We start from the raw sequence: 22,734 nt of genomic DNA on the forward strand, positions 1-22,734 counted from the left end.
TGGGGGGGGGGGCTGTCAGGGGGTGGGGAGTGGTTGGATGGGGCGTGGGAGTCCCAGGGGTCTGTCTGGGGATGGGGGTGTGGATAAAGGTTGGGGCAGTCAGGGGACAAGAGGCAGGGAGGCTTAGATAGTCCTGGGGGGCAGTTAGGGGCAGGGGTCCCAGGAGGGGGTAGTCAGGGGACAAGGAACGGGGGGAGGGTTGGGAGGTCAGGGGGGGCGGGAAGTGGGAGGGGCAGGGGCGGGGCTAGGGCGGGGCTCCTCCCGTCCTCTTTTTTGCTCGCTGAAATATGGTAACCCTACTTTACTCCCCCACATGGTTGCTTCCTATGCATCTGCCGAGTATGTGCAGATAACTCACCAAGTGTGCATTTACTCTTTGTGACATATAGGGGCTTTGGGGGTCAAGTCCTAAAGACAGCACTAGCTAGTGTGAGTTTTATAGCTAAAGCTATATTTTTATTTCAGAACATTTCTTAAAAATGCTTTAAAAATCACAACAAAATTAGAAACATTTATAATCTAAACAATTCATAACCACAAGTAAATGCAAGAGCTCATTAAAGCCTTCAACAAAACATGTTAGAGAACAAAAATGGAAGAAAAGATAAAAGAACCCATCAGCAACAAAACTCCTACTGGGATTGGTACCACTTATTTTCAAGTTAAATGTACAATTTTTCAAGACAATGCAGTTTTCTCTTATTGGGTACATTTTCAATCTAGCATAGTGAAGATTTTAAAATATACACGCAAACAGTTTTTTGCATGTAATATTCAATTTAATTGTAATCCAGCGAGTAACATTTCATTGAGTACATTAAAAATAAGCATCAGAGACCATGTATTTTCAAAATTGTGACTTATCAATGACATTGAGTAAAAAAGCTGTCTGCTCCTATCCAAATTTAATCTGAAAAACTATACAATGTTCTGAAAGGGACCCTGATGTATGTTTACTACAACAACCTTTATAATTCACCAATGACTTGCCACAACAAACAAAACTATGCTTTTCAAGGCATTAGATAGTTTTTCCCTGCTTCAAAGGCAAGAAACTGAACTGTGCAGATAACTTATTGTAACTAAAATAAATTCCTCTGTTTAATCTCCCAGTTCTATTTTTATTTCATGCTCATGTTATCAACCTTTAATAAATGTATCTCACTATATATGAAAATTTTATAATTTACATAGCAGTTTTATTTTACCCAAGAGATCACATTTGTTCTTCAATAAGATAGAAAATGTTAAAATAAGTTTAAGGAAGAATCTATATTTATATTTAATCTATATTCTATTTATATGCACTAAATCGGCATGCCCTGAAAACCTAAAGACCAGCACTTCAGCTGTACTAAATCAGGAGAGCTCCGCTGATTTACACACGCAGAAGAACTGGCCCAAATAACATGGAACATCCAACATGAAGATCCCACTAACACTTACATTTTGAGTAGTAGGTATGCTTAAAGCTTCAGGTTTCCAATAAAAGAATATAAAGAGGTTGCTATTCGTCCCACTAATGATCAAAAAGTGTATCTTAAAGCAGTGGAATGAGATAATAGCTCCTGAGATATAAGAACAGGTAGAACACATTCAACATCATCTTCCCAAGCTGGAACACACAACCTTCCTCCTTTTGCAACATCTGCACATATTTCAAGCATAGTCAATAATGGACTATCAATCACTGGCCACCATCAGTATGCTTAGTAGTATACAAAAATTTACCAAGACACAGTCATTTCCCCAAAGAGCTCTCTCAACCTAATTCAGAAAAACAAAATAGTAGTTATGCACCTTCTCATTCAACCACATTGATCAACTCATCCTCTAAACAACAATAGAATTTATACTTGCATATTTCCACTGTATATATTACTTTTGTTGCTTTGTCAAAGTAAAAATTATATCTAACCAAACAATATCTTGAGTCCCAATAATATAATACATGTTTTCTGAGTGCCTTCTAGAGAGCAGCTCTCATCTTCTCCCAATAGGAAGAATTGTGGATATGGTGCAGCGCTGTTTTTTTAAAATAGATTATATGTACTATATGTTTATATTACAGAAGGCAAGGTCAAAGAAGTGCACTTTGCATTTGGAAGGAAGATGGTGAGGTTTGTTCTACAGTGTTCAACTGGCTCTAGAGAAAGCTCTGTTTTCCGCACAGAGGAACTTTAATCTTGTGATGGAAAGTTCCATTGTACCCAAGAAGCAATGTTGTCAATCACAGTGCTCTTTAGATGCTCACTGAGGTATCCTGGACCCAGACTACTGAGTGCCTTGAAGATAAGGACCAAATCCTTGAATCTGGTATGTTATTTTATGAGAAACTGGTTTAGGACAAATCTGACATGCTTACAATAGTCTGTGTTGCTGAACAGATGTACTGTAAGTATTGATGTTAAGTAAGTATTGATTACTACATTATTAATTATACTAGAACTTACCTCACATTCAAGTATTTTCACCAGGTATTTTTGACTTCACTATTGACAGATATACATTCCCCGAAAATGCAGTTTTCACTTTAACTTTGATGATAGTCTCCATCACCAGTTGATAGAACAAAGTAGGTGACAAATGATACTAAGGGCTTGTCTGCACTTGCAAGTTTTGTGGCCAAAAACTGGCTTTTGATGACAAAACAGTGATAGCGTACATACTGCAAACATGCCTAGATTTGGTGACAAAAAACTTCCACTCCTGCGAGAGACTTTTGTCTTTTCCCCTCCCTTTACTGTCGACAAACAGCCAGTGTAGACACCACAGGTTTTTTTTTCAATTTTATTGGCCTCCAGAAAGTATCCCACAATTCCTATGCTGCCACTCTGGTCAGCGGTTTGAACTCCACTGCCCTGCTGCCAACCTGCCCCTCCCCCTTGCCAGCCCTGGGAATTTTAAATCTCATTTCCTGTTTGCTGACTTCCAAGAATAGCTTCCCAGGTGAGCATGGCTGGCTATCACACCAAACGTGCTCCCACTTGGACCACTGCTGAGTTGTTGGATCTCATCAGTACATGGGGAGAGGAATCTGTTCAGTCGCAGCTGCGAGTGACCTGTAGGAATCGGGACACATATGGACAAATTTATTGGGGCTTGTGCAAAAAGGGATATAATCAGGACACACAGCAATGCAGAGCGAAGAAAAAGGAGCTGAGTCAGGCATACCATAAGGCGCAGTAGGCAAACCATCGCTCCAGTGGTGCACCTAAGATCTGCCGCTTCTATAAGAAGCTGAATGCTATCATCGGTGGTGACCCCACCTCCATCGCCGATTGCCCCGTGGATACTTTGCATGCAGCTGAAAGGGGGAGTAACCCGGAGGTTTAAATTGTGGATGAAGACGACGAGCTAGAAGAGGATGTGGTGCTCCCAGCGGGGTCACCCAGTGGAGCAGGTAGCCAGGAACTTTTCTCCACTCCAGAAGTGCTCAATGGGGAGCAGGAAGCAGATGAGATTCCGCGTAAGTTGCTGTAGCTTGTGTAGGGAATCGAAAAGTGGGAGGCAGGTAGTGTTTTCTGTGATCTGGACATTACCCTGTGTAGCTAATCTGAATGGCCAAGCAGGGTGTTGATGGATATCGAGACCTGCAGGGAATCCTCCAGAGAGAGGCTCTGGAAAGTTTCCAAAAGGTACTTGTAAATCCTCCGCTGCAGATTCCAAGGGATTGCAGCCTTGTTAGTTCCCCCATTGTAGGAAACTGTACCATGCCATTTAGCAAGCACTGGAGCTGGGACCAAAGCAGCACATAGTTGAGCTGCATATAGACCGGGGTGAAAGCCGCAAGCATTCAGCAGCTGAGTCCTGGTTTCTCTGGTCACCCTCAGCAGCAAGAGGTCAGCCAGCAGGTTGGCTGCCTGTGAAAAAGTGTGGGATAATTTTAGAATGAGATCCCTGCAAGCTGTGACCTTTTTGTCCATATGCACAACAGCCTTCCCCCACTCCCGAAACTCACCATGACTGGAGTGCTCGCGGAGGTGTCTGCCTGCCTAGAGTCTCAGAGAGAAAGTGATTTCTACTAGCAAAATACCCTTTTTACCAAAATGTTTCAATTGTTTGCCGGAATGTAACAATCCCTTTTCTGTTCAGCGCAGACCTTGAAGAACATGCCATGCACCCCCGTGGACCGGCTGCGGCACATAAGAAAAAAGCCTAGGTGTAGCAAAGAAGACATGTTCCGCGAGGTTATACAGCGCGATGAGAGACAGACTAGGGAATGGAAAGAGTGCTGGGAAGCCAAAAGGCAGGACAGAAAAGAGAATGCTGCTTTTGCTAGGCAAGCGACAGAATGGATGATAAAAGTTATGGAGGATCATACAGAGATGCTCAAGTCTCTGTTGGATCTGCTCAATCTGCAGCTGTGAGTTCGAGCGCCACTGCAGCAGATGTACAATTCTTTGCCAACCCCCACCCCCCTATACCCACACATTCCTTTGCACTTCACTGCACTCCTGAGTTTCCCCATCACTCCACCCACTCTCACAGCTTGCACAATGATAGCTGGAGCTACACACCGTTGTGAGGTTTTACCCTTTTTAACAATAAATAAAGGCTAAGGTATTTAATGGTACAGTGTTTTTATTCTGTGTTCTACAAAAGCATATAGCAATCAATTCACTCTCGGGAACAGGTTCCTAAAGCACTGTGTTGCATGGATCTTGGGCCCCAAAATTGTACATGGATGCAACAGGGAAGCAACTCCAAAGCAGACGTGTGTTACTGCCCCTCATTGTCAAAGTTCCTCAAAGCCTCTCTGATGTTAATAGCAGCCCCCAGGGTCCTCTGACAGCCCTAGCATCTGGCTGTTCAAACTGTGCAGCCAAGTGCTCTGCCTCAGTGCTCCACATCTGAGCAAATATTTCACCCTTAGATTCACACAGATTATGCAAAGTGGAGCACGCAGCTATGACCATGGGAATATTATCCTCGGTAAGGTCTAGCCTGCCATTTAAACACCTCAAGCGAGCTTTCAAACGGCCAAAGGCACATTCGACTACCATGCGGCACCTGCTCAGCCTGTTGTTAAAACGCTCCTTCCTGCTGTCCAGGTGCTCTATGTAAGGTTTCATGAGCCAGGGCTGTTAGGGGTAAGATGGGTCTCCCAGGATTACTATGGGCATTTCCACATCCCCCACTGTGAACTTGTGGTCTGGAAAGAAAGTCCCCGGCTGCAGCTTTCTGTCCAGGACACTCTTCCTGACGATGCGTACGTCATGCACCTTTCCAGACCAACCTGCATTGATGTCCGTGAAAAGCCCCCGGTGATCCACAAGCACCTGAAACACCACGAGAAGTATCCCTTCCTATTGATGTATTCAGAGGCAAGGTGGTCTGGCACTAAAATTGGAATGTATGTGCCATCAATCGCCCCGCCACAGTTAGGGAAACCCATCTCTGCAAAGCCATCCACTATTTCATGCACATTTCCCAGAGTCACGGTCCTATGCAGGATGATGCAATTTATTGCCCTGCACACCTGGGGTATGTCTACACTATGAAATTAGGTCGAATTTATAGAAGATGATTTTTTAGGAAGCGATTTTATACAGTCGATTGTGTGTGTCCCCACTAAGCGCATTAAGTCAGTGGAATGCGTCCACAGTACCAAGGCTAGCGTCAACAGTCCCGAGGCTAGCGGAGCGTTGCACTCTGGGTAGCTATCCCACAGTTCCTGCAGTCTCCGCCACCCATTGGAATTCTGGGTTGAGCTCCCACTGCCTGATGGGGCAAAAACATTGTCACGGGTGGTTTTGGGTACATGTCGTCAGTCGCCCCTCCCTCCGTGAGAGCAACGGCAGACAATCATTTCACGCCTTTTTTCTGCGCAGACGCCATACCACGACAAGCGTGCAGGCCACTCAGCTCAGCTGCCGCTGTTGTGTCCTGGGTTCTGCTGGCAGCAGTGGTACAATAGGGCTGCAAACCATCGTCACGCTTCCGCTGCCACTCTGCTCTCCTGCAGACGCCATACCACGGCAAGCATGGAGCCCGCTCAAATCACCGCAGCAGTTATGAGCACTGTAAACACCTCGCGCATTATCCTGAAGTATATGCGGCACCAGAACCTGCAAAAGCAGGCGAGGAGGCGACAGCAGCGTGGTGAAGAGAGTGATAAGGACATGGACAGAGACTTCTCTCAAAGCACGGGCCCTGCCAATTTGGACATCATGATGGTAATGGGGCAGGTTCATGCCGTGGAATGCCGATTCTGGGCCCGGGAAACAAGCACAGACTGGTGGGATCCCATAGTGTTGCAGGTCTGGGATGATTCCCAGTGGCTGCAAAACTTTCACATGCATAAGGGCACTTTCATGGAACTTTGTGACTTGCTTTCCTCTGCCCTGAAGTGCAAGAATACCAAGATGAGAGCAGCCCTCACAGTTCACAACCAAGTGGCGATAGCCCTCTAGAAGCTTGCAACGCCAGACAGCTACCGGTTAGTCGGGAATCAATTTGGAGTGGGCAAATCTACTGCGGTGGGCTGCTGTGATCCAAGTAGCCAACACAATCACTGAGCTGCTGCTATCAAGGGTAGTGACTCCGGGAAATGTGCAGGTCATAGTGGATGGCTTTGCTGCAATGGGATTCCCTAACTGTGGTGGGGCAATAGACGGAACGCATATCCCTATCTTGGGACTGGAGCACCAAGACAGCCAGTACATAAACCGAAAGGGGTACTTTTCAATGGTGCTGCAAGCACTTGTGTATCACAAGGGATGTTTCACCAACATCAATGTGGGATGGCCAGGAAAGGTACATGACACTCACATCTTCAGGAACTCTGGTCTGTCTGAACGGCTGTTCAGCTATAGGCTGAGCAAGTGCAGAATGGTGGTAGAATGTGCATTTGGACGTTTAAAAGCACGCTGGCGCAGTTTACTGACTCGGTTAGACCTCAGTGAAACCAATATTACCATCGTTTTTACTGCTTGCTGTGTGCTCCACAATATCTGTGAGAGTAAGGGGGAGACGTTTATGGCGGGATGGGAGATTGAGACAAATCGCCTGGCCGCTGATTACGCGCAGCCTGACACCAGGGTGCACTGTGCATCAGAGAAGCTTTGAAAACCAGTTTAATGACTGGACAGGCTACGGTGTGAAAGTTCTGTTTGTTTCTCCGTGATGAAAACCCGGGCCCTTGGTTCACTCTACTTCCCTGTAAGCCAACCACACTCCCCTCCCCCCTTCAATCACCGCTTACAGAAGCAATAAAGTCATTGTTGTTTCAAATTCATGCATTCTTTATTAACACTGCTCTACAGCCAAAATGCTTCTGAAATAAATGTAGTCAAACTTTACTAATTCTGGGTCACTGAGAACGAAAATGATGCTTAAAATTGTTGATTGGCTGTAGTTTTCAAGATATGCTATTGGGTCAGTATATACGACCCCTGACTTGGGAATGGCGGAGGATAAGTGAGTTATAAAGGGAAGGGATCTCAATTTAAACCAGAAATGACTAAAATACATCTTTGACTGGATCTATGAATAAATCTATGACTGGGTTTGGACAGTACTTGCTTTTTAGGCAAAACAATGAATGATGCAATCTGAAGCTGGTATTGCGTCATACATGATATGAATTGCATCATGTTATTCCTAGAAGTCATGGATGATGCAATCATAACGAAGCTTACATCACTCTGCTGAACAAATTGCCCTAGATCAGCTCTAGAAATCATACAGTGTCGTGCTCTCTTATTTGTCAGTGTTTGATTTTGCAAAGGGACACATTTCTGTTTAGCCAAAGTGAGCAGAGATGCCTCGTACTTGTGTGAACAGTGCAGATAAACTTCTGCTATGTTTGTGATGAAGTGACTTTTGCATCACAAAAGCGCAGTATAACCACTATGGTTAAGAAAGCCTATCACCTTTATTTTGGCTGCAAAATTGGAGATCAGGATAAGAGGTGGGCCCCACACATATGCTGCAACACTTGTGCAACAAAGCTTCACCAGTAGTTGAACAGGAAAAGGAAATCTATGCCTTTTGCAGTGCCAATGATTTGGAGAGAGCCAACAGATCATACCAGCAATTGTTACTTCTGCATGGTGCCTCCAGTTGGGAAAGGTGTGTCAAAGAAGAAAAAGTGGACTGTGCATTATCCAAACATTCCATCAGCTATACGCCCAGTACCCCACGGAGAAGGACTGCCGGTTCCTGATGCACCAGAATCATTCTCACTTGAGTCAGACGAGGAAGAGGAAGAGGATGAAACTTCTGGTCCTGAACCATCAATGTCACAGGACCCACATTTTCTCCCATCCTCCTCCTCTGAACCACACCTCATAACACAAGGTGAACTGAATGACCTTGTCAGGGATTTGGAACTACCCAAGAGTAAGGCAGAGCTGTTGGGCTCCAGACTACAGCAGTGGAATCTCCTGGCAGGTGATGTTAGGGTTTCCATGTTCCGTGACAGTCAAAAGGATCTTGTCCCATTCTTCTTCATGGAAGATGATCTTGTAGCCTGCAACAACATTGATGGTGTGATGGCAGCCCTCAACATCGTTCACAATCCAGATGAGTGGAGACTGTTCATTGATTCATCGAAGACAAGTCTTAAAGCTGTTTTACTGCATAACGGCAATGTTTTGCCATCATTCCAGTTGGTCATGCAGTCCATATGAAGGAAACCTATGACAACATGAAACAACTTTTGAGGTGCATAAACTATGACCAACATCAGTGGCAGCTTTGTGGCGATTTGAAGGCTGTTGCTCTCTTGCTTGGTCTGCAGACTGGATACACAAAGTACTGCTGTTTTCTCTGCGAATGGGATAGTTGTGCAAGAGATTCCCACTACATCAAGAAAGATTGGCCACTCCGACACTCATTGGAGCCTGGGAGGAAAAGTGTTCAGCATCCACCACTTGCTGAATCAAGGAAGATTTTGTTACCACCCTTACACATCAAGCTGGGTCTGATGAAGAACTTTGTCAAGGCCATTGACAAAACACAAGCAGCTTTCAAGTACCTCCGTGGAAAATTTCCAAGGTTAAGTGAAGCTAAGATAAAGGAAGATGTCTTTGTTGGTCCTCACATTCGTGAACTTCTTCAAGATGATGCATTTGACCATGCACTGCGTGGCAAGGAAAAGATGGCATGGAAAGCCTTCCAGTTAGTGGCAATAAATTTTCTCGGAAACAACAAGGCAGACAACTACAGGTTGTTGGTGGAAAATCTCCTCAAGGCATACAAAAGCCTTGGTTGCAACATGTCACTAAAGATAAATTTTTTGCACTCTCATCTAGATTTTTTTCCACCGAACTGCGGAGCAGTGAGCGACAAGCACGGCGAGCGATTTCACCAGGACATTGCAACAATGGAGAAACGCTATCAGGGCAAATGGAGCCCATCAGTGCTTGCAGACTATTGTTGGAAAGTGACAAGAGATGCTCCATTTAATGAATACAAGAGACAAGTCAAGAAGCGCCGAGTAGACACTGAATAGGACTAAACTATGTACATAATAGTTTTTTGCCTTTTGTTTCATAATAAATTTTATTTATATATCTCTTTTGCTGATTTTTAAAGTGTTACGTAAACAGGACAGGTGAAATATTATCATGTAAAGCAACCATAAACACATGAAAAGACCTAGGTTTACAATTTATGATTAAAACTCTACTATCTACACAATATACATAGACATAAAATGTAAAAACTTAAATATCTTAGAAACAGTAGCCAATCAGTTGTTTTAATTGTCATATTTGAATTCAGCACATCAAAATACATAATAAATAGCAAATTTTATCTCTGAAGCAGACGACTTCTCAAAAATTGTAGACCAGTGTAATTAGTCTCAGAAATAGGGGGATAACTGCCAAGGTAGCCTGGGAGGGGTGGAGGAGGAGTGAAGCACCAGGTGGGGTGGTGGAGGAGGGAAGGACAAGGCCACACTTCACTTCAAAACTTATTGAATGCCAGCCTGCTGTTGCTTGGGCAGTCCTCTGGGGTGGAATGGTTGGGTGCCCGGAGCCCCCCTCCCCGCGTTCTTGGGTGTTTGGATGAGGAAGCTATGGAACTTGGGGAGGAGGGCGGTTGGTTACACAGAGGCTGCAGCAGCGGTCTGTGCTCCTGCTGCCTTTCCTGCACCTCAACCATACGCCGGAGCATATCATTTTGATCCTCCAGTAGCCTCAGCATTGCCTCCTGCTTCCTCTCATCACGCTGCCGCCACTGCTCCTCTTGCTCCCGGCATCTCTCCCCTTGCTCCCGACACCTCTCATCTCGCATGTCCCTCCAGTCCTCGCGTTCATTTTGTGCTTTCCTGGACTCTGACATTGTTTGCGTCTACGCATTCTGCTGGGCTCTTTCAGTGCGGGAGGACTGCATGAGCTCAGAGAACATTTCATCACGAGTGCCTTTTTTTCGCCTTCTTATCTGCGCTAGCCTCCGGGATGGAGATGACAGTGGTAACGTTGAAACATTTGCAGCTGCAGGAGGAAAAAAAAGGGAGAGTTGGGTTGGCCATTTAAAAGGAGGGGCTAAGGTTTTTGGGTTAATGCGCAGCACAACCTCAACTAAACCCCCCCTCCCACACCTAATTCTCTGGGATGATCGTTTCACCCCTCCCCCCACCGCGTGGCTAACAGCGGGGATGATTTCTTTTCAGCCACAGGCACACAGCCCAGCAGGAACAGCCACCTCTGAATGTCCCCTTAATAAAATTCCCCTATTTCAACCAGGTGACCATGAATGATATCACTCTCCTGAGGATAACACAGAGAGATAAAGAACGGATGTTGCTTGGCTGCATTCCAGTAGCTTTACTGGCCGCGAATATATCCCAAGTCTTCAGGACAAATTAATCATTAAACACGCTTGCTTTTAAACCATGTATTATATTTACAAAGGTACACTCACCAGAGGGGCCTTCTCCACCTTCAAGGTCCGGGAGCCCGGGTTGGGAGGGTAATGTCTCCAGGGTGATAAACAGTTCCTGGTTGTCGGGATAACGGTTTCTCCGCTTGCCTGCTGTGAGCTATCTTCCCCTTCTCCAAAATCCTCATCCCTGTTGCGTGAAACTCCCTTGCAGGAGTTCACGTACAGGGGTGGGGTAGTTGTAGGAGCACACCCTAGAATTGCATGCAGCTCATGATAGAAGCGGCATGTCTGGGGGTCTGATCCAGAGCAGCTCTTTGCCTCTGGTTTTTCAGTAGGCTTGCCTGAGCTCCTTAAGTGTCATGCGGCACTGCTGCAGGTCCCTGTTATAGCCTCTGTCCTTCATGCCCTTGGAGATTTTTTCAAATATTTTGGCATTTCATCTTTTGGAACGGAGTTCTGATAGCACGGATTCGTCTCCCCATACAGCGATCAGATCCAGTACCTCCCGTTCGATCCATGCTGGAGCTCTTTTGCGATTCTGGGACTCCATGGTCATCTGTGCTGATGAGCTCTGCATGGTCACCTGTGCTGATCAACTTGCCATGCTGGCCAAATAGGAAAAAAAATTCAAAAGTTTGCAGGGCTTTTCCTGTCTATCTGGCCAGTGCATCTGAGTTGACAGTGCTGTCCAGAGCGGTCACAATGGAGCACTCTGGGATAACTCCCGGAGGCCAATACTGTCGAATTGCATCCACATTACCCCCAAATTTGACCCGGCGATGTCGATTTCAGCACTAATCCCCTTGTTGGGGAGGAATACAGAAATCGATTTTAAGACCCCTTTAAGTCGACAAAAATGGCTTCATCGTGTGGATGGGTGCAGAGTTAAATCGATCTAACGCTGCTAAATTTGACCTAAACTCATAGTGTAGACTAGGGCTTGGAGCAATACAGCCCCAACAGAGAACTTTCCTACTCCAAATTGATTTGCAACTGACTGGTAGCAGTCTGGATTCGCCAGCTTCCACACAGCGATTGCAATACGCTTCTCTACTGGAAGGGCTGTTCTCATTCTGGTGTCCCTGTGCAACTGGTCAGGGGCCAGCTCAGCACATAGCTCCATGAAGGCTGCTTTACGCATCCTAAAGTCCTGTACCCACTAGTCATCATCCCATACCTGAATGACAATACAATCCTACCAATCAGAGCTTGTTTCCCTAGCCCAAAAGCAACAGCCTACCATATGCAGCTGCTCTGTGAATGCACAAAGCACTGATAAGTTGCTTCTGTCCATATCACGCTTGGGTGCCTGAGATTCATCCTCTGCTAAAGTAACTCAGAGTAACTGTGCTGCCATGAGCAATGTCCTCATGACAGCTAACAGTGCATAAGAGAGAAGTGCAGGATCCATCCTCTCTCACTGCAGATGCTAGCGCGCATTACAAAAGAATGACAGTTGGAAAAATGGCGTGAAAGGAAGCCAGAGACCTTTGGAGGGGTGGGACACAAAGCGGTGCACGACGGTACATTTTGCACAACCCAAGATGCGCTGCGCTCCATTTCCGCATTCCCACAACACCTAACGACGGATGTTGTCGCCAGGCACTGTGGGATACATACTCACAGTCCAGTGCTCTCACTGTCGACAAAGCATAATGTGGACACGATCTGTCGATAGAGGGAGAAAATGTAGACACGCTTTGGCGACTTTGCTTTTGTTGATTTTTCCTTGGTGACATTAGTTGCATCAAAAATCTTGCCAGTGTAGACAAGCCCAAAGAAGTCAAAGGTCTGAATCTGGGAACATGCCAAGATTTTAAAGCATTCCTGTCAACGCTAAAATTATTATTTATACAGCATCATAGGTAAACATGATGATTTATGGGTACCAATTATGACAAAGGTCCCACTCCTCAGGAGATTACATTTTAAGTTATTATGATTATTAATTATTTATTGTATTATATTGTATTGTATGTATATTACTGCAGCACTTGAGTGCCCCAGTCATGTTGTGCTAAACACTGAAGTAAAAGTTGGTCCTTGCCCTGAAAAGCTTGCAGTCTAAGACAAGATGTAATAAGTGACTGTAACAATCAGAAGGAGTTGGAGAAGGAGTCATGGGGGGAATCGGGATGTACAGAGACTCATTGGGGGGGGTGTTTCCAGGTGCAGGGGCAATGGGACTCTGCAGAAGTTTCCAGGTGAAAGTGGTTGGGGCTCAGTGGAGGGGTCTGGGTGTGGGGGTCTCAGCAGGGAAGTCTGGGTGTTGGGGGAGCGAGACTTGGGGTGGGGAATCTGGGCGTAGCTATTTGGGGGTCAGGGGGGTGGGGGTCTGGATGTAGGGGCTCAGGGTGGGGCATCAGAGTAGGGGTTTGAGTGCAGGGGGCTCAGTGGGCTGTGATCTGGGTGCAAGGCTGGGGGCCCCAGCCACTCCTTGTAGGGGAAGAAGAAGTCCCGTCCTCTCCTTCCTCCAGCCCAGCCGGGATTAACACCTGATCCTGGCTCAGGGTAGGAGCCACTGGCTGGGATGTCCCCAGCCCTGTGTTGATTTACCTCTCCACTGGCTGCTCCAGGTGCCTGAAACAATGTACCTGCACAGCTAGGGAGTGGTGTGTGACTGCTCTTGCAGCTTCCCTTTGCTTCCCTGTCAGAAAGTCATTTTTCTACGTGGAAGCAAAGAAATCTGCAGGGGACATGAATTCTGCGCAAATTCCCCCAAGAGTATATATCACAGACCACCAACAGCACACAGGACCCGCATACTAAGGATGCGGGAAACAGTAATAAGAACATGTGTTTATATAGAACATCTCTTTGCACAACTAGATTATTTTGAGCTGATTAGGGTTTGTTTGTTTGTTTAAGATTTAAGCAAATAAGTTAAACATCAGAGGTCCCTACCTCTAGGCCACCATCACTAGGCAATTTCCCATAGCATCATGACAGAAGTGTGTATTGAAGAGAAATTTGGAGGAAATTGTAGTGGCTTACCAGACTATTTCAGGGACAGTTTACCATGCATAAGGGTTGCATGGAAGATTGTGTGATGTTGCTTGTGAAGCAAGTGAATAACTGGGCAATGTAGTATAAAGAACAGCATTATTAGTAGAACATAGGACATGGGGCGTTGACACAATAAAGTACAAGTACAGATAAGAAGGATGGGTCTAAATTGAGAAGGGCCTTAAGTCTGGAACAGACAGCTTCTGAAGGGGAAGCCAGTGGAAGGACTCAAAGAGCAGGGTGATGTGTTCAGACATACGGGTCAGGAAGATGACCTTAGCAGGAGTATTTTGAATATACCTCAGGGAAGCGAGGGTGAGTGTCAGGAAGACCAGAGAGAAGGAGGATGCAATTATCAAGACGGGCAAGAATAAGAGCCTAAACAACAGTGAAAAGACTGAATTTTAGAGATGTTATAGACATTTGGACATAGTCTGAAATGGATGCTCATATTTGCATTCCAAAATAATGTTACCATTCCTTTAGCATTTAAACCAAAACACAGAAGCAGTAGAAGAATGAAGAAAAGGACGGACATCAGTTCCACGACAACAAATAGCCCTGATAATCACACTTGTAATGAAAAAAACATTATGTTTCTTTTACAGAAGAACAGTGAGGAGCCAAGTAGGACCCGAGTCCACAAGTCTACTCTAACCAGAAAATAAAGAAGATGCGAAGAGTCTGACCTTCCTGCTTAAAGGCCTGATCCAAATCCAATTCATATCAATGAAAAGATTCCCATTATCTTCAACGGGAGTTGAATTGGGCCTCAAGGAAACAGTGAAAAAGAGAAAGTTTAAAATATCTGCATATAGTCTCTGTCTGTATGAAACTGTTCTCACTTTACCAGCAAGCAATATATGAAAGGTGGTTAATTGGTGGAAAATGCATGCTGTCAATTTCAGCATTGCCGCTTAAGCTTGCAGGTATAGCTATCTTAATATTTATACATTCCACAAGTATTCCTTCTCAATTAATGGTGCATCATACATAGATCTATCCAAGAAGTATAAGCCAGTTATGTCTGAACTATAATTTAAACCTCAACTAGGGAACATAAAGAATGTAAATAGCAAACATTAAAATAACATAAATATCATGAATGGATGTAAATGTCAAAGGAAAACAGAGTTGGTCAACAGTGATTTACCAACCTACTTCTGAAGCACAGTAAGTGATTAGCCAAACTGTTAAGCATAATGGAAAAGATCTCAACAGGCCATCACTCTGACATGGACTCACAGTACCCAGAGACAGACAGAAACACACACATAATTTTAAAAGATAAAAGTATATTTGGTATTGGCTTGATACTGTTCATTACACAGTTCTTGTTCAATAACAATATTTGCATGCGCAATTTTTTGTGGTTATTTTACCAAGATTTTTATTTTACTAACAAAACAGGTTTTCTTCCATCCATATACTCCAGAAGGTTATTTGGACTGCCAAAGAATTATTGTACTGTAAAAAATAAAGATGATCAGCTGCAGGCTGTTAAATGCTGAACAAAAGAAATACATTTCTGCAATGAATATAAACTCCCTCTCATAATAACTTGGTAACTCAGTATATTAAGAGTTAGCAAGCACTGGCAATCAGATTAAAATTATGATTTAAATTCTACTTCCCAACAAAACATGGTGGGAACTATTATTCATAACTACTGTAGTTCCCCTTGAGGAATCCAAAGAAAACATGGTTGACGGGTCATGTCCCACTGCTGGGCTGGCATACCTTTCCCTGGATAACAACAGTCTTTTTAAGGCTGCTGGGTAAATCGTGGTCAACCTTGTAACATTATAATAAACTATCAACATTAAGTAGCCAATGCCAATCAAGAATGAGATAAGAAGGGGAAAATATGTAAAATAAATAAAATCTCATTTAATTACAACAGCTTGTTTTCATTTCAATAAATGTATTTCTTAGATATTTCCATTTCACCTAAAAGAACAAATTTCATACCTTGTTTGTAAAGGCAAGGACTGAAACTCAGCAATATATATTAGATAAGCTCTGCATAACAGATTAAAAATAATTGCTAAATTCTTCATCCTATTTAAAAAGTCACTTCAGTTGAGAAAATACATGCAGCAACTGCCTTTAACTTTACATAACTTAATCAACAATTGATAGAGCAGCATTCACCCTTGTTAAGGCTCAGATCTTCTAGATGATGAAAATGCTAAAGAACAACCAGACCTGCAAAGACTCTCCTCCATTTTAGATTTTTTTTTTAACCTGCACCTGTCAATGAAAAGTTTAAGTGAAAGGAATTCAAGATCACTGTACAGATTTTAAAAAGTGCTCTCCGCGCAGCAACTCCCACTGAAAACAATGGAGAATCTCTCCTCCCCACCTCAAACTGGGGACTGAGCTTTTTTAAAAACCTGGCCACTTATTTAGGTGCCTACATGGGAACTATAGGTTGTTGTGCCCTTTTGAAAATTGGGCCTACGACGTGTAGTTCTTATAAATAGGTGACAAAAAGTACTGTAGCGTAAAACTAATAATAATTTGTAATGCAAATTGAACGGGAAATCACAATGGGATGTGCTCACATATATTACTGTTTAAAATTGAAGTTCAGTTAATGTACACAGTTATTGCTGCTGTCCTTCTAACTTTTGCATTTAATCAAACTACATGATGTTGGTTATCTCAAGTGAATGTAATGATCATAACTGCATTCCATAGGGAATGATGTTCTCTGCCTAGCCATAAAATGCATGCAGTCACACAGCTCCACTAATTTGCCTCACCTTGTTCTAAAGCAACCACCTCTGCATGAAAGAGTAGTTCAGTCTCCCTGCCCATTTAGTCCTGGGGTTCTCTGATGATATTGCCAACATAGCTGGGTGCCAATTGCAATAGTGGTTTTGGTGAGGGAGCTGGACTAGATGACCTCTGTAGGTTCCTTCCAGCCTGAATTTCAATGATTCTGTGTGATCACCTGATCACTTGGAAATGGAATAAGATCTTCTTTCATCAACTTAGTTCACACAGGCCTAAGAGCCATCTGACAGTAATATCTACTGTCCTGTTTAGGAACTGAATCAGTAATTGCCAAGTAAAAGGCTCTGTATACAATTAACAGTCTTCTGAAGTATTTTTTTAAATGCTTGATGCCTTATTGTAGTCTTTTACTGTAAACACTACTACATTAGATGAGGGGAATCTCTAACGCCACATTAACAAATCTAACAGTAACATATTAACAATTTTACTGTGATTTCACAATACTAAGCAATAACTCAAAACTGACACCCTTAATATTGTTAGCTTATAAATACATTTAACATTTCTGTTAATTTGTCAATATCAAGCATATCCCTTTAAAAGGGAAACAGAAAAACCATCTAGATTATAAGCAATGTAATATGACCAGTGTCCAAAAAGAGGCCCTTAAATGAAGTTATATTTTAACTAGTTTTAATATTGGCTTGATTTTACTTTTAAAGGACACTGCAAATTGACAGTAAGAAACAATGAAGGAAGTTCTATGACACATCAGTGTTTTTTATCCATTTGTTTTGTCTGGCCTCTGTGTTATAACACATTGTAGGATCTGAAAAACAAATATACAACTTTTCTAAAAGTAATATTTACTCAACAGAAAATATTGCTCTTGTTCTGGTTCACCTACTTCCATTTTTATGCTGTAGTTCCGGCCAAGAACACTCTCCAGGAGTTCTTTGATCATCTGGTCTGAGGGAGACTGAAAAGTAGACTGCAGAGAAGCAATTATTTCATCAATAGACCTTGCAACCACTCTCACAGGCAACTTTGGTGTGGAAGTAAGCTCTTCTGGTTTGCTCTGCTGGAAGTTCTCCTCGTATATTTTTGAAGTGTCTGGTCTAGTTATGTCTCTAGCCTCTTCCAACTGCTCTGAAGCAGACCTCACACTTGGATGGCTGCAGGAGACACTGCTTCTTTTACTCAGTACTCTTCCCGGCTCAACAACTGAATCTTGTTGACTTGCTTTTGAAAGTTCTCTGCATACTTTCTTATCTTTTTTCCTAATAACTTTTTTCTTTTTAGAAGCCTTTTCACTTGAATCAGAATCTGTAGAACTAGATTCATCACTTTCTTTACTGTCATTCCTAGCTTCTTTGGTTCTATTTGTTTTTACAGTCTGAATGTTTATCTTTAGAGAATGGGCTCTACTCTGCACTTTTCTAGTATCTTTGACTTTCTGTAACAGAATTGGGGTGTTATAAGTTACTAGTCTTGGCCGAAGAATAAGTTTGCGATATTTAGGCTTCCGAGGTGGTGCTGGTTGTTTTAACATAGTGATTTTTTTAGTGGTACCTGCTAAAGATGCTATTACTGGCATCTTTACACTTGTACTTTCATGACTACAACTACTATTTTCCATATTTATTTTTTCAGAGTAACTTTTCTGATTTTTGTCAGCACTGTCCTCTTTTACAGAAGATTTATTTCTTTGTGTCATCGTGCTGAGACCATGAGTTTGTTTTTTCATGTCTCTTACTTCAGGAGAGATCCTTACTTTTCTGTGAATTTCAGAAGTGCCAATGAATTCATTAGGAACATTTTTATTTATATTAGTGATAGGCTTATGTGGACTCTCTGACCTCTGAAGATGATACTGCTCTAACTGATGTGACTGATCTGGTGTTAAATCTTCCAGGAAGGGCTGAGTGCTCACATTTGTATGAGCAGTAGCTACTGCTTGTTTGAATTTAAGAAAATCCTGCCGAGATTCCTTGCATATAATCTCACGCTCCTTAATCATATTTAGTTCTTCTAGATAACTTAGTCCAAAGTGCTCGTGTTTTCTAGCCATTTCCTCTTACTGTATGTGGCCTGTAAAGCAAAACAGAAATGTGTTTATATATGTTATATACAAACATAGACCCCAATCCTGCAAAGACTTGTGCACATGCTTAACTTTAGGCACTGTGAGTAGTTCCATTCATTTCAACAGGACTGCTGACAGTATGTACAGTTAAGCATGTCTGACCAGCCACTAGCATTTTATCTACACCAACTCCAGCCATTGCTACCACTGCTAGCAACTGCTGGAAATCTAGTGTAGAGAAGGCCTAAAAACGAGTGCTAAATGCAAAAAAAAAAAAAAAAAAAAAAAAAAAACAGGTGGAGCCTTCACCTGCAATAATAAATGATCCCCTCCAAAAATACACTACTCTCTCCAATCAAAGAAAAAGATCCCCCTAAAGAAACTTCCCTAAAAAAAAAAAAAAGAAAAGATACAGCCCCAAAGGAAACCAGCTACCCCCAAAAACAGATACAACCTGACCTCCCCAACATGAAATATACCACCCAAGTCCCCCAAATGGACCCTTCCTAAGCACGCACCCAGCCCCCAAATGTACCCCTGGCCCGCCCCAAGACACCCCCAAAAGATACCACCATACCCCACTCTCCCCCCAAAATAACGCGCCCCCAGGCTGAACGACAGCCCGTGGCGCGGAAGGGTGAGGCCCTAGACCGAGCTCTCTCACCTGCCCCCGGGGAGACAGCTGGGCACAGCCTGCGTCCCCGGGCTGCAGGGCAGGGAGAGACACAGCCACAGCCCTTCCCGCGGGGCGGCGGCTCTGCCCAGACACTGGGCCGGGGGCGGGGGGACGCGCTCGGGAACCTAGCAACAGATCCGCTCGGCTCGGTGCGTGCGACCCGGCGGGAGAAGAGAGGGGCCCGCGGGCGCCTGCTTCTCGAGAGCGCCCCCTGCAGCCGGGGAGGGTCCAGCGCCGATGCTCCAGCCCTGGCCGGATTAACCTCCCCCGGCCCCGGCTGCATTTCCCCGGCGGTAGTGTGCTGGTCTCAGCGGGGATGCAAAAGGCGAGGCAGCTCGCGCTGATGAGATCCAAGCTTCAGCGAGTAGCGCGGGGCACCGGTGCCGGACTCACTGCGGAGTGGGTCCAGCTCCTCCAGCAGTCGGTGCAGCTGTACCCGCTTAGGCCAGGCGCCAATATAGCGTCTGCTCTGCTAATCTCGGGGTCACCGGAGAAGGGGGACACTTGGCTTCCGGGCGGAGCCATCTGGACACCGGGCTGTGTGAGGTGTGTCTCCTCCCTAGCCCCGCGTGGGGACGCAATGGGAAACCTTGTAGCTGCGATCCAGCTTGGGAACTGTGCCCTGAGGTTACCCGCTGGCTGAGGGGTCGGATGTCTCCCAGCCACGAGAGCAAGCAACCTTCAACCTGATCCTGGATTTTCCTTCAGCCTCTTTTCTTCGCTGTGTAAAGAAAACTCTGTTGCGCGGTGGATGATGCTGTGCACTGGCTCCATGAGACTGACTGTCAAAATGGCATTCATGGGATTTCATATTTACTACGTCTCAGAGACTTCCAGATAAAGTCCAAATACCTCTTTCTAACTGCCAGCCCTGCAAACTCAGCCTGGAGCTGAAGGTCAAACTTGGCTCTTTCTGGCTCATTCATCATCAGCAATAAAGTTTCGATCACTGGAATTTAACTAAAAAGATGGCTGGGGACCCGTGGGACAGAACAGAATCCAGTCCTGCTCCCAGAACTGTATCCACTTTGCAGTGCTAACGGGAGTCAAAAGTAGAGAAAACAGTTGTGAATGGAGCTTTCCTAGTGCCTGTGGTTGTGGATAATAACCTAGTTTCCTATCCAAGAGGGACCCACTATACCTGATATAGCTAAGATCTGAGAGTTCCATGTTAACACCAATCCTTTTGGAGATTTCTGATTGGGAGGATGGGGGTCCCTTCCTTAAAATAATCACGCCCAATGCGATAGCAAAACCTTTTAGATACTTATCCAAACTGAACCTGGGTATCTCTGAGGCTGGCCCATCGTTGATGTAAATGGTCTTCGCCACCAAGGTTTATATATCATTCAAAATGAAAGAAGAGCAATAATTCTCACAAGAGAACCCAAAAGACAGAACCCAGAGAAAGAACAGAGATAGATTAATGAATCTGAACATTTATGCCCTTCCATTGTTTCTTTTGATAGTCCATCTAAGCCCAGAAAATGCCTTGTTATTTTCAGGAAGATGTTTACTCCCGAGATGGAAAATGATTCTCTCCTCTCTAAGAGGGTTTGTCATCATTCACTGCATTTAGCTTTAAGGTGGGAGGGGAAAGAATCCAACAAGAAGTGCCAAAGAAACTGCCTCAGCAAGTGTTGTATCTTTCAAGTTAGAAGAATCATAGATGAAACATTTCTGGTTCACAACATCCGGGAGACAGACATCAGGTGCGTGGTGATGAAACCACTTAATTCAGAGACACTCAAACCCAAGTGACAGATACAAAGCAGAATCCCTGTCCTTCCAGTGTTTATGCTTATTCCTTCTATTTTCACTTAATGTGCAAACTATTTGGAAGGCTCTCAACCTAGTGGTTTTGCTATGTACCACAGCACTTACCCTTATTAATATTTATGTACAAAACAAACCAGGTTTCTGGGTAACCCAGGGGTGAAGGCCAGTGTGTGTTACAGGTCCCCCCTGTGCTGGATCAACAGAGGATTTGAGTTTGCTAAGGCCCCAGCTACAGAGCTCTTTAGCCCAAGCTCTAGAGATTTGCACTTCCAGATCAGTTCAGTCTCTAGTGTTGGCCAAGATGGTGGCCATCACAAATGCATTAGAAAAATATACAAAGCAAAGCCCCACATAATTTACCATAATCTGAATTTAGGTGAAGGGTTTAGTACTCTCCACTCCCTTGAGAGGCAGCAATTCCATTGCACTCTAACAAGATTCTAATTACCTGACTTCTACCTTACTGTGTTGCTCCAAGCACCACATTTCTGAAGTTCAGCTAATTCACTGGCTTGTATACCCTGCACCTGCTTTTCTATAGTCCTTTATTAATTTCTCCCTTTAAAATAATCTCCTTATATTAAACATACCAGATAATACCCCGGGAGGGGGGATCCACCGTCCAGTTATCCCTGGCCTCCTGGTGCTCTGCAGCATCAACATATAAGCAGGCAAGTGTCCCACTTTTGTGACATAAAGCCACAGTTGCAACTTGCCAGGAGCCTTGTGGCTGCAGCAAATTTGCATACCTGTTTGCATAATCTAGTCATGTCTGTGGATTGTCGTTATAAATGGATGCTTTTATTTCACCCGTCATGGTCCCCAAACAGCTGTCTGATAATAATGAACTTTTGTGATAAGTTACTTGCACCAGATTCAAACTAGTGACCCAAGTGGTGGAAAGGCAGTGAAAAGCACAGAACCAATATTATGATGGGTTTCAGAGTAGCAGCCGTGTTAGTCTGTATCCGCAAAAACAGGAGTACTTGTAGCACCTTAGAGACTAACAAATTTATTAGAGCATAAGCTTTCGTGGGCTACTGCCCACTTCTTCGGATGCATATAGAGTGGAACATATATTGAGGAGATATATATACACACGTACAGAGAGCTTGAACAGGTGGGAGTTATTATGATGGTTTTATATGGTAAGTATCTTTTCAGATTATTCTGCTTCTGACTGTATAGCCTTGAGAAGCCTTTTCTACCTATTTGTGTTCCTGCAGGTCAAGGGAGTAACAAATGTATTTCTTCCAAATAGTTCAGGTTAGACTAAGCAAGAAGATAGAATTTTACTTTTTTCAGGCAACAAAGGATGGGTGAAAGCACAGAGAACATGAGTCTGTCACATTACACCCAGGATTACTGGAAGGGTTCCTTCTATTATCAAGGTAAGTGATTAAAGCTTTAAGAATTTTTGCTTGCTGTGAGGAACATGACTTCAGCATGGAGTAGTCTATCAATGTAGGGTGCCCTCTGCAGCCCATTATTTTTCTGTGTAATTTGTTTCCCCTTCTCCTCAATACACTCATTAATAAATAGCTATTTGTTTTATGTTGCAGTAACCGAGTTAATCATTCAAGCCATCATGCTACTATTCTGC

At 44.0% G+C, this 22,734-nt stretch overlaps 1 protein-coding gene across 2 annotated transcripts in view; it reads right to left on the reverse strand.

The window, feature by feature from the left end:
* TTC6 (tetratricopeptide repeat domain 6) overlaps positions 1 to 19,447 on the reverse strand; it is a 163,091-nt gene extending 143,644 nt beyond the window's left edge. For both annotated transcript variants that reach the window (XM_034769592.1, XM_034769591.1), the window contains exons 1-2: positions 19,341 to 19,447; positions 17,498 to 18,681 (exon numbers count right to left, since the gene is read on the reverse strand). In XM_034769592.1, the coding sequence (XP_034625483.1) occupies positions 17,498 to 18,661 (1,164 nt within the window). In that variant the 5' untranslated portion in view covers positions 18,662 to 18,681; positions 19,341 to 19,447. The remainder of the gene's footprint in view (positions 1 to 17,497; positions 18,682 to 19,340) is intronic.
* Between the last annotated feature and the right edge of the window lie 3,287 nt (positions 19,448 to 22,734).

The sequence above is a fragment of the Trachemys scripta genome, chromosome 4 (genome assembly GCF_013100865.1).
Source record: "Trachemys scripta elegans isolate TJP31775 chromosome 4, CAS_Tse_1.0, whole genome shotgun sequence".
NCBI lineage: Eukaryota > Metazoa > Chordata > Testudines > Emydidae > Trachemys > Trachemys scripta.